General features: G+C 40.5%; 1 protein-coding gene across 9 annotated transcripts in view; it reads right to left on the bottom strand.

Annotated features, from left to right (window-relative positions):
* Positions 1-3,778: 3,778 nt before the first annotated feature.
* The window catches only part of LOC101705037 (cytospin-B), a 394,241-nt gene continuing 385,134 nt past the window's right edge, over positions 3,779-12,885 (bottom strand). For 8 of the 9 annotated variants that reach the window (XM_087192079.1, XM_087192080.1, XM_087192081.1 and 5 more), the window contains one exon: positions 3,779-8,523. In XM_087192079.1, the coding sequence (XP_087048205.1) occupies positions 8,146-8,523 (378 nt within the window). In that variant the 3' untranslated portion in view covers positions 3,779-8,145. The remainder of the gene's footprint in view (positions 8,524-12,885) is intronic. The other variant, XM_087192089.1, reaches the window with a different exon arrangement.

Below are 12,885 nucleotides of genomic sequence, written 5' to 3'. Positions count from 1 at the left end.
CTGGCTACAAAGTCGGTGGCTGAGTCCTGAGAGGTCGACTGTGCCCAGCTCTCGGGATAGGGACTCGGAGCGCCCGACAGACCCGGGGTTTGGGAGCAAGAGACAGAAGAGGAGAAGGAGCTTGCTCAAATCCACTCCACGCCCGGTAGGGTGCGCGAGGTCCCCTGAGAGCGCAACGAGACTCCTCGGGGCGGGAGGGAAGCGGCCATTCCCTCAGGCTGTGCACACCCGCCCGCTCAGGGCCGCTAGTTCCTACCTGCGGAGCCTGGCAGGCCCCGACGGCAGGTTCCCTGGGCTGCACCCCGGGCTCCGCCCCTCACCCGCTCCTCAGCCAGCCTGGGCGCAACCCCGACTGCTCCCTCTCAAAAGGCCTTGTGCCATACACCTCCTCGTCCACCCCCCAAAAGTGCCAGTGTTCCCGGGCCCTCTTATTTTATTTTTTATTTTTTGAAGTATACTCAATGTGTGCCCTCGAATTCGCGATCCTCTTGCTTTATTAAAGGCGTGAGCCACTACATCGGGCTCCCCCAGGGCCCTCTTTTCATCCTTCACATTTGCCTGGATTTGCTCAGGCCTCTTAACATCTTTAACTTCCAAACGTCGTCCCTCCAGCCCTATTCTCTCTCTTGAGTGCCAGATCTGCCCACTGTAGGATTTGCCAGGGACAGCCTGATGCTCCCAAATCCACTCCCCAAAACAGGGTCCTCCTTCAATACTCCTGCAAAACTGTCCCGCTGCCTCTGTGTGGGATTCAGAGATTACTGTGACATACTCACCTACCCCAGAAGTGAGGGATACTCTTGACTCCACCTTCCCTTTCCTCCAGACGACTAACAGTTCCACTTATCCGCGCTTCTTTCGCCCCCAAACTTGTGCCCCAAGTCCGGGCTCTTGCCAGTTCCTCTATTCCTCCCTTTATGTCCCCCAACCTTCCTCCGTCAGCTTGTACACTCCTCACCAACACCATCATTTCAGAACACACCTGGTTGTGCCATTCACCCAGTGGAAAGCCACTGCCAGCAGTCACCATGCAGGATAGTTAAGGAAATTGTTTGGCAACAGGAAGACAATTTTAAAATAATGTTAAGCAAAACAAGGGATGACTGCTGCACGGTAAAGGATTTATTTGGGTAATGAAAATATTCTAAATGTGGCAGTAATTGCACAGTTCTGTGAATATACAAAACACTGAGTTGTACTCTTTAAATGGATGAATTGTATGGTACATAAATGATATTTCAATGCATTTGAAATAATAACAACATAGCCCATGCTGCCCCCAGCAGGGATGAACAATAATATTTACCCAAGTAATAACAAGGACAACTTCTGCTGCCACATGGATGACAAACTGGGACCTCTGAGAGATCAGGTATCTTGTCCAAGATCAATTCCTTGGAGTAGAATGGGGGAAGTCTCCCTAGGCTGGTCGCTTTTGTAGAGTGGGCAAGACCTGGTGGTAGGCAAGTAGTGGTGGACAAGTATAGGATGGGAGGGCCATTCAGGGTAAAATGAGGCAAAAGGCTTGCTCAAGAACAGCAATGGCCAGAAGAGTAAAGGATCCCTGGCCAGGGACGGTTCTGACTGCCAGGATGGGGTGCCGGGTCATTGTGCTGCAGGTGCTGGTTGCCAGCCCTGGGAGATCTCTAAGTGAAGAACAGTATCAGAAGCATTATCTGGCAGAAGTACTGGACAGTTAGCACAGGGAGAAGTTGCTGGACAGAAGCCAACTGTTTGCTGTGAGTGGTTACTACCCAGCCTACAGCCTCCAGGCCTTGGGCTCATCGCCAGCATTTTCTGTGCCCGGAAACTTCAGTTCCTTTTTCCAGATCCCAACTTTCTTTAGGAAACCTCTGAACCATCTGAGTAAGAAGTCTCCTAGTGCTGACTGTGCATTTTCCCTGGCAGACTAATTTCTTTGTCACCAGTGTCACCCACCAGCAGAGTTTCACTCCTCTCAGTCCTCTCCCCACCACATCCACCATCTAACACAGTGCCCTTTGTTAAATGCAACTACTCTCCCCTCTCCATAAGGTTCATGTGAAGTGTACTGAGTTTCCTAATTCTATCAACCTGGGTCCGGGACTCCTGCTAGGATTTGAACTGGACCCATTGGGGTGGCAGTAATAGCAACAGGGAAGTATTGTTCAGGAAACACAAGGAGGAAGGGTGGAGTCTGGAGGACTTAGTCTTGAAAGCAACTGGGGAGCCACAAACAGCCCAGTCACAGCCCAAAAATTTCATGTTTAATTCCCAACTCTGCAGTTGGCCTTGGGCAAGTAAATTAATCATTCTAAGCCAACATTATTTCTTATGTATAAGATGGAATTGAGGGCCGAGGATTTAGCTCAGTGGTTTCGCCACCTGCTGCGCAAGTGCAAGGACCCAAAATTCGATCCCTGGTACCAAAAAAAAAAATGGGATTGAAAGAAATTTCTGTCCAATCATTAGCCGACCACTATGCTAAATGAGCAGAGACTTCAATGCACATGGCAAAGAATACAGATACGCCAGCTGCCATCACCTGTGGACATCAGACTCTGGTTTCTTCAGTCTTTTAAAATGGACTCACACTACTAACTCCCTAGGGAACTTCTAGGCCTTTGGTTCAGATTGGAATTACATCATTGATCCCTTTAATTCTGAGGCTTCTAGCATGTTGGACTGAGCAGCTGCTGGATCCTCTGGCTGTCCAGCATGAAGATGGCCATTGTGGACTCTCCCATCTCTCTCTCTTTTTTTTTTTTTGAGACAGGGTCTGGCTATATAGTTCAGGGTGGCCTTGAACTCACTATGTGGCCCAGGCTGGCCTTGAACTTGAGGCAATCTTCTTGCCTCAGCTTCCCGGGTGCTGGGATTACTGGTGTGTGCCACCATGTCTGGCCTCCCACTTCTGATCCTAAAGCTAATCTAATAAATTTCCTCTCTCTCTCTCTCTCTCTCTCTCTCTCTCTCTCTCTCTCTCTCTCTCTCTCGCTCTCTCTCTCTCTCTCTCTCTCCTTGGTACCAGGGATCAAACTTGGGACCTTGTGCTTGCTAGGCAGTCAGCGGAACCAATGAGCTAAATCCAGGGCTCCTCTCATTATTACACACACACACACACACACACACACACACACACACAGAGTCCAGTGTATTGGCTAGAGTTCTTTAGAAGAACAGAATCAATTGAACATTAATTCTATTGATTAGAGATTAGAATTGATTAGAGAATCTTAATCAAAACACATTTTTTAAAGTACAACATGGCAACTCTGGGAATTAGGTTCTCCTCTCCTCCAGGGTCTGTGGTTGTTGCTGTTAGTTGCTAATGTTGCTGATTGTTTAGTGAATATTCTGTTTTCTATGTTAACCATTTACCAGACCAATTATTTAAATACAGGATGACCAAAAATGCATTTTTTGTTAATTTTTATAACAGGAAATATATAAACAATATCAAATTTATTCAATAAGAGAATCAACTGATTGAAATGACACCTGCCATGAGCCGGGGATTTAGCTCAGTGGTGCTGCCGCCTGCCTCGAAAGTGCAAGGTCTTGAGTTTGATCCCCGGTACCAAAAAAAACAAAAGAAAGAAAGAAAGAAATGACACCTGCCTGAGTGACACTCAGGATAGTTAGTACCTAAACAAATGCATTCATTAGGGAGATTGGCCTGTAGTTCTTCTTTTTTTTTTAATGGGTTGTTTTTTTTTTGGTACCGGGGATTGATCTCGAGACCTTGTGCTTGCAAGGCAGGCGCTGGAACCACTGAGCTAAATCCCCAGCCCAGTAATTCTCTTTTTTTGATTGGATCCTTCTCTGGTTTTGATATCAGGGTAATTCTTGCTTCCACGAATGAAGTGGGAGTATTGCTTCCCTTTCAATTTCATTAAACAGTTTGAGAAGTACCAGCATTAAGTCTTCTCTAAATTTCTTGTAGAATTCAGCAGTGAATCCATCAGGGCCTGGGCTTTTCTTTGTTGGTAGGTTTTTCATTATATCTTCAATTTCATTGGCTGATATTGGTTTATTTAGAATTTTTATATCTTCTTGATTCAATTTTGGTAATTCATATGTATCTAGGAATCTGTCCATTTCTTCTATATTTTCCATCCTACTAGAATACAGCTTCTCAAAGTAGGTATGGATGATCTTCTGGATTTATTCAGGATCTGTTGTGATTTCACCCTTTTCATTCTTATGTCATTTGTACTTTCTCCTGCTTTTTCGTGGACTCCTGTCTGTCTTATATTATTCTTTTTTGCGTCATCTAGGAGCTGTTGGATCAATTTCTCTTGGTCCTTTACTATTTTTTTTTTTTTTTTTTTTTTGGTACAGGGGATCAAACTCGGGACCTTGCACTTGCAAGGCAGGCGCCAGAACCACTGAGCTAAATCCCTGGCCCATCCCTTACTATTTTTAAGAGATCTCTCTTTTCATAGTCACTGACAGCCATCCTGTCTTCTATATCTGATATTGTCTTCACACTGGCTCATTCTACTGCGAATACTTTCAATAGAGTTATTAATCTCCTGGATATCTGTTTGAATCTGTTTCATGGATTCCATTTTTTTCCTATGTTGGGCATTCATGGTTTCCATTTCTTTCCTATGCTGGGCATTCATGGCTTCCATCATGGTTCTGAGCTCATCTTTTTTTAAAATCTATTTCTGTTCTATAGTCTCTAATCATGTCTTTCATTCTGCTCACCATCTCTCTAGTTATCTGGGAAATTATCTCTGTTTTGAATTGTTCAAAAGTTTGGTTCAGTTCTGATATTTCATTGTTGATTTTTTGTCTAGTGCATATTTTTTGTCTATTTGTGACAGTGGGGTATTGAGGTCCCCCATTACAACTGTATTGGTGCTTATGATTTTTCACGTTCATTAAGATTTGTTTCATATAGTTGGGTGCACTGCTATTTGGTGCATATATATTTGTGATCGTTATCTCTTCCTCTTGGATTGTTCCCTTTACAAGGATGTAGTGACCCTCTTTATCTCTCTTAATCAGTCTTGGATTGAAATCCACTTTGTCTGTGAATATAGTAGCTACTCCGGCTTTTTTCCGGATTCCTGTCACATGGATTATTGTTTTCCATCCTTTGACCTTCAGTCTATGAATTTCTTTTTTCTTTTTCTTTTTTTTTTTTTTTTTGTTGCCAGGAATCGAACTCGGGTCCTTGTGCTTTTGAGACAGGCGGCAGAACCACTGAGCTAAATCCCCGGCCCTGAATTTCTTTTTAAATTAAATGTGTTTCTTGTATGTAGCATATTGTTGGATTTTACTTCTTGATCCATTCTGCCAGTCTGTTTCTTTTGATTGGTGAATTGAGACCATTAACCTTGATGGCTATGACTGATATGTATTGTCTTATCTCTGTCATGTTATTTTCCTGCTGTTGGCTTCCTTTCCTTTTCTGTTTAATTTTTTGCCTTTCCTGATGGATTCATTCTGTTGGGGTTCATGGAGTTGTAATCCTTGTTGTCTCTTTCTAGAATTCTTCAGAACACTTTGGAGTGCTTGTTTGATGGTTATGAATTTCTTCAGCTGTTCTTTGTCATGGAAATATCTTATTTAAGGGGGGGGGATTTACCTCAGTGGTTTCACTGCCTGCTGCACAAACTCAAGGACCCGAGTTTGATCCCCGGTACCAAAAACAACAACAAAAACAACAAAAACAAAGAGCTAATGTGGAAATATCTTATTTCTCCATCAATTTTGAAAGATAGTTTTGCAGGGTACATCAGTCTGGGTTAGAGGTTATTTTCCTTTAGAGCTTGAAATACTTCACTCCAAGCTTTCCTTGACTTGAGGGTTTATGTTGAGAAGTCTGCTGTTATTCTGATGGACTTTTAGGTGATTTGTTTTTTTTTCTCTAACAGCTTTTAATAGTCTGTTCTTGTGTTGAATTTCTGGAATCTTGACTATTATATGCCTTGGGGAAGATTTTTTGTTATCGTGGTTAATTTGAGTCCTATATGTATCACTTATCTGTGTGTCAGATTCTTTGTCCCTGTTTGGGAAGTTTTCTGCCATTACTTCTGTGAACACTTTTTTATGCCATTTGCACTAGCACTAGCTTCTGCTTTTTCATTGAGTTTGGTCAATCATATTTTATTCTTCTTTGCATCATCTAGTAGCTGCTGGATTGATTTCTCATGGTCCCTTGCTATTTTTTTTTCTTGGTACTGGGGATTGAACTCAGGACCTTGCGCTTTTGAGGCAGGTGGCGGCACCACTGAGCTAAATCCCCTACTCTCTTGTTATTTTTAAGAGATCTCTCTTTTCATGATCACTAACCGCAATCCTATTTTCTACATTCTATATTCTGTCCTCACATTGGCTCAGTCTGCTGCATATACTTTCAATGGAATTTTTAATCTCCTGGATATATCTGAATCTGTTTTATGGATTCCATTTCTGTGGGTGTTCATAGTTTCCATCATTTTCCTGAGTTCCTCTATCTTTTTACCTGTATCTGCTTTAGAGTCACTAAGCATGTCTTTCATTTTGGTCACCATCTCTGTAGTTATTTGAGAAATTACTTCTGCTTTGAATTTTTCTAGAGCCTCATTCACCTCCTTTGTTACTTCTACTGTACCATTTCAGAGCATCCAAGTGTGTGGCTTTCAGATTGTTCCACCTCATTGACCCCTAGTTTTGCCTTTGGTGAGCTGGAAGTCTGGGCAGGGTGGGGGGTGTTGCATCTTCTTTAAATATCTTCTCATTTTATATTTTTTTAAAGCTTAATTCCTGGGTTGATGCTTGTAAATTGCAGATGGCAAGTAGTCTTATTGCCAGTATTCAGAACCCTTAGTAAATGACTACTTCTCAGAAGTGTCTTCCAGGTATAGTTGGCTTTTGGGTTTTAGGTCTGTTGCATGAACCTACCTCTACAATTTATTGAGGATGAGAAGTTTCTGCCGACTTGGCCCAGCCACCAGTTCTTTGGCACTGGCCTGTAGTTTTTTATTTTAAAGACCCTTAAGCAATCTCAGTCTTGGTATACCAGGAAGCACAACTGTTTAGCACAATTATGTCACCTTGGATAAAGTAGTACAATCAACAATACCAGTAGCATCAAATATACCCTAGAAAATAATAAATCGTAGTAACTATTAATTTGCTACCTTTAGTCATATGAACTAGATTTATGGTTATATAACAAAAATCCAGAATGAATCTGAAAATTGTATGCAGTAAATAAGCCCTTAATATGGTGATTTTACCTTTAGAAGAGAAGATTTTAAAAGGGTTGGGGGGCAAAAACAGAGAAATAGAAGAAGAGGAAGTGATCAGAAGTAAGACTGGAAGGGCTAGGGATTTAGCTCAGTGGCACCACACCTGCCTCACAGGCACAAGGTCCTGAATTCAATCTCTGAACCTAAAAAAATAAAAAGGAAGAAGTAAGGCTAGAGACAAACTTTAGGAAACTGATGAAGAAGACAGGGGAAAGAGAAAAGAAAGAAATAAAAACAAGAACCAAACAGAACAATAACAAAAAAACCTTGAAACTGTATTCAAACTATCAAGAAAAAACAAAACAAAGCAAGAACCAGGAAGAAGGAACAAAAAGAAAGAGAAAAGAAAAGGTCCAATTCAAGGTGTGTCTCTACTGTCACTGGTAGGCAATGCAGGCAGAGTCCAGAGCCAAAATTTTTTTCAGTACCAGGGCTCGAACTCAGGACCTTGCACCTGTGAGGCAGTTGCAGCACCACTAAGCTAAATCCCCAGCCCTCCAGAGCCAAATTGATTAATCCCAGCAAGCCAGCCACAGCTTCACAGTGGGGTAATGGATAATCCCAGCCAGTTTGCCCCTTTAGTTCCCCTGAAGTTCAGGCTGGTTTCTGGCTATGAGACTGGAACCAGATTCCTTGAGCCCACAAGAGTCCATGTGCCTTCTGCTGACTTGAGCTTGGCACCCCCATCAAGACACCAGGAGCCACTGGATGGACTTGGCTGGTAGCTGTTCTGAGTCCTGAGCTCAGTTGGCCCCTCTCCAAGATGGCTCCCAGCCAATCACCCTCTCCTGGGTGACATCTGAACCCAAATAACTCACCAGCCACTGCAGTCCACTCCTTCCACTGTTCTGTTCCACTGGTGCATTTCTCTGTGGAGGCCTCTGGGGTGGCCAGTACTCACCATGCATTTGCAAATTCAACCTGCTATTCCCACACCAAGAGTCCAGACTGATAACAAGAGAGTGCTGCTTGTTATGTTCCTACTCTTTGTTGAAGGCATTCTCTTTGCTCTCCTTGTGGACTTCAATTCTTGCTTTAGATTCTCCCTCGGTCCTGGGGACCCACTTCCCTCCTTCTTCTTCTCCTCACACCGATATATTCCAGTGTCAAGACACCAAAACTTGGTGAGGCTCCAGGCTTTAATGGACCACTTATAAATCCCAGGCAGGCAAGGGGAGTCTGGATTCATTGTTAGGAAATTAGAGTCAAAGTTTGAACAAGATAACTCTGTGTCCCAGTCACTTCCTTGTTGCTGAGAGAAAATCTGAATTCTATGTCCAGTAAAATTGGTCTTCTAAAATGACAGAGAAATAAAGATAGTAGGTATAGAAAAATTCATTGCTAGTAGATCTATAATAAATACTAGAGGGAATTACTCAGGCTAAAATTAACAGACAGTAAGTAGTAACTCATATCTGCTTGAAGAAGTTAAATATACCAGAAAAAGTAATAAAAAAGTAAAAATAAAAACAAGTATAAAATACAAGTACAAAACACAGCACAAAGCAATAATTTTATATATATTTTGACAGGCACACACTGTAGAAAAATGTAATTTGTATGATAGAATTAGGGGTGGAAAATGGAGCTAAATAGAGGAATGCTTTCATGTACCATTGTACACTTTAAATTTTTAATAAAAGAATTGGCAAGGGAATTAAAATAGCACTCTAGAAAATATCTATTTGAAAAAAAGAAAACAGTAAGAGGAACAGAAAAAAGATATGACATATAGAAAACATGTAGCAAAATGGTACATGTCAATTTTACCTTATTTGGAATTACATTAAACATAAATGGATCAAACACTTTAATTCAAGCTGGGTATGTGGCTCATTCCTATAATCCCAGCACTCAGGAAGCTGAGGCAGGAGCATTTCTGTGAGTTCAAGGCCAGCCTGGGCTACATAGTGAGTTCAAGGCCAGCCTGAAATGCACAGAGACCCTGTCTCAGAAACAAAAACAAAAAATAACTTTAATTCAAAGACAGATATTGGCAGAATGGATTTTTAAAAACAAGATCCAAATATATATTGTGTGTAAGTGACACACTTTAGATTCAAAGACACAGATAGATTTAAAGTTAAAGAATGGAAAAAAACATAATACAAAGAGTGGCCAAAAGAGAGGTGAAAAGCTATACTAATATTGGATAAAATAGATTTTAAGACAAAAATTACTACAGACACAAATAAAAATACGTTACAATAAAAAGTCAATCCATGGGTATATTTATACCTAGTAATAGAGTCTCAAAATACATAAAGCAAAAATTATCATAATTGGCCAGGCATGGTAGTTCACACCTATAATCCCAGCACTTGGGAGGCTCAGGCAGGAGAATCAACAAGAGTTTGAGGCCAGCCTGGGCTATATAGTGAGTTAAGGCCAGTCTGAACTACATAGTGAGACCTGGTCTTCAAAACAAAACAAAACACAACTGTCATAATTGAAAGGAGATATATAAAAAATTTTTTTTGAGACAGAGTTTCACTATGTAGTTCATGCTGGCCTTGGACTCACTATGTAGCCCAGGCTGGCCTCAAACTCACGTTAATCCTCCTGACTTAGCCTGTTAAGTGCTGGGATTACAAGCATGTGCCACTATGCTTGGCTAAAATTTAACAATAATAGTTGAAGACTTCAATATTCCACTTGTAATAATGGATAGAACAACTAGACATCTACACAAATCAAGGAAATAGGCTGTACAGTATTATAAACCAACTTGATCTAATAGAAGTCCTTGAAACACTCCACTCAACAAGAGAAGACATTTTTCCCAAATACATTATTCTCTAAAATAGACAATATGTTAGGCCATTGTGTTAGTTACCTTTTTCTCATTGCTGTGACAAACTACCCAACATCCAGAGTTAGAGGGGAAGGGGCTTATTTGGCTTACAGTTCATAGAGATTTAATCGGCCGACTCCAAAGCAAGGATGACAAGCAGGCATGGCAGAGCAGAAACAACATTCTGCATACAAGGTAGTAAAGGTAACAAGAAATTTAACCACATCTTTTTGCCCCTTTTATCTTATTCAGACTACCGAGATTAGGGTAGTGCCAAACTAATCACTCACATGTAGTGGTTTAGTAATCACACACCCTTAACCCCCACATAACACATTCCAGATTTAACTGCCTCTGAAAAAGAAAGTCCCACCTCATCCACAAGAGGCTTTGGGGGGATATCTGAACACTAACCATAACAGCCATAAAACAAGCTTCAATGTTGAAAGGATTGAAATCATATAGTGTATTGTATAGTATGATGGGATGAAATAGAAATCAGTAACAAATAGAAATTTGGAGAATTCACACATATTTGGAAAGTAAATGATATAAAAAATTAAAAAAATCAAAGAGGAATTAGAAAATAATTTAAGATATTTTGAAAAGAAAAAAATAAAATATACCAAAAATATATGAGATATCATGAAAGCAATGCTTAGAGGGAAAGTTGTGGTTGAAAATTCCTATATAAAAAAGAAGAAAGGTTGAGGACAATGGTACACACCTGTAATCCCAGCTATTTGGGAAGCTGAGGCAGAAGGGCTGACTTACTTATTTTCTTTCCTCTCTTTGCCTCTCCTTGTCTCTCCTTTCATTCTCAATACTGGGGATTGAACTCAGGGCTTTGTGCATGGTAGGTAAGTGGTTTACAACTGGGCCACATCCCCAGCCCTTTTAAGAAAACTTTTATTTTGAGATAGGGTCTAAGTTTCCTGAGCTAATCTTGAACATGGAATATTCCTGCCTCAACCTTCCAAGTAGCTGGGATTATAGATGTGCATCACTGCTCCCAGCCTTTCTTCTTGTTACAAAGATGTAACAAGAAGACAAATATCTTACGAATATAGATACAAACATTTTCAACTGAATCCAGCAAGATAAAATAACATCTGTATATCATGACAAAATGTGACTTATCTAAGGAATGAAAGGTTGGTTTAACAAAAATTCCATTTATGTAATATATTTTATTAATAGAATAAAGGACAAAAAGCATATAATTACTTCAAAAAATTAAAAATTATTTGGCAAAATCTAATACCATTTTATGATTAAAATATCAATAAAATAGAAATGAGAAGACATTGAAATGAGAAGACATGTAAAGAAGTCTCAAAACCAGACTTCCAGATCACCTAAAGCAACCCCAAAGGGAAACAAGATGGAACAATCTGATACTCAACCACCTGGACTCCCTGAACTGGCAATGAAAGAGGATCTGGAAAAAATGAACTCAGAGGGCCGGGGATTAAGTTCAGTGGTTCCACCACCTGCCTTGCAAACGCGAAGTCCTGAGTTTGATCCCCAGTACCAAAAAAAAAAATCTAAAGTGAAATCAGAGATAATTTTTCAGATACCAGCAGAGATTGTGCCCATAGTGCAAGACATGATTGATAAATCTAGAGAGGAAACAGACAAAAAAATGAGGAGCTGAGAAACATGATGGAATCCCAACATAGGAAACAAATGGAATCCATAAAAGAGATGCAAACAGATTTCCATGACATTAAAAACTCCATTGAAAGTTTATGCAGCAGAATGAGCCCATGTGAGGACAGAATTTCAGATATAGAAGATAAGATTGCAATTAGTGACCAGGAAAAGAAAAAAGAAAAATTACTCTAAAATTGTAAGGGACCACAAGAAATCAATCCAGCAGCTGCTAGATGATGCAAAGAAGGATAACATAAGACTGATTGGAGTCAATGAAGAAACAGAGAGTGCAGACGATGTAAAAAAAAAAAACAAAAAACATCTGTTCACAGAAGTGATGGTAAAAAACTTCCCAAGCAAGGGAAAAGAACTTGAAATACAGATAAGTGAAGCATATGGGACTCCAGCTAGCCATGATCAAAAAAAAAAAAAAATCTACACATAAGCATATAATTGTTAAGATTCCAGAAACCCAACAGAAGAACAAAGTTCTACAATCAGTTAGAGAAAAGAAACAAATCACACACAAAGGAAAGCCCAACAGAATCATAGCAGACTTCTCAGTGCAAACCCTCAAGACAAGAAGTGCTTGGAGTGATGTATTCCAAGCTCTAAAGGAAAAGAGCCTCCAACCCAGATTGATGTACCCTGCAAAGCTATCTTTCAAAATTGATGCAGAAATAAGATACTTTCATGACAAAGAGCACCTTAGGAACTTCATGAATACCAAACCAGCACTCCAAAAAATTTTAGACAATATCCTAGGGAAAGATGAGGATCACAACCCCAGGAAGCCCAGCAGAATGAATCCATCGGTCATGACAAGAAATTAAATGCAAAGGGGGAGAATCTAACAAAAAGAAAGAGTCATGACAACGATAAGTCAATACGAATCAGTTATAGCCATCAATGTTAATGGTCTCAATTCACCAATCAAAAGAAATAGATTGGCAGAATGGGTCAAGAAGCAAGATCCAACAATATGCTGCATACAACAAACACACTTAAGTGCTGGGGATTTAGCTCAGTGGTTCTGGCACCTGCCTCGCAAGCTGAGGACCCGAGTTTGATCCCTGGTACCAAAAAAAAAAAAAAAGAAATGCACTGAATTAAAAAAGAAACTCATAGACTGAAAGTTAAAGGGTGGAAAACAATACTCCATGCGACAGGAACCTGAAAAAAAGCAGGAGTAGCTATCCTCTTTGC

The sequence above is a fragment of the Heterocephalus glaber genome, unplaced genomic scaffold (assembly GCF_053883595.1).
Source record: "Heterocephalus glaber isolate CG9 unplaced genomic scaffold, H.glaber_assembly_v1.0 deba00001565, whole genome shotgun sequence".
Classification (NCBI taxonomy): Eukaryota; Metazoa; Chordata; class Mammalia; order Rodentia; family Bathyergidae; genus Heterocephalus; species Heterocephalus glaber.
This window is presented reverse-complemented; position numbering and strand designations above follow the sequence as displayed.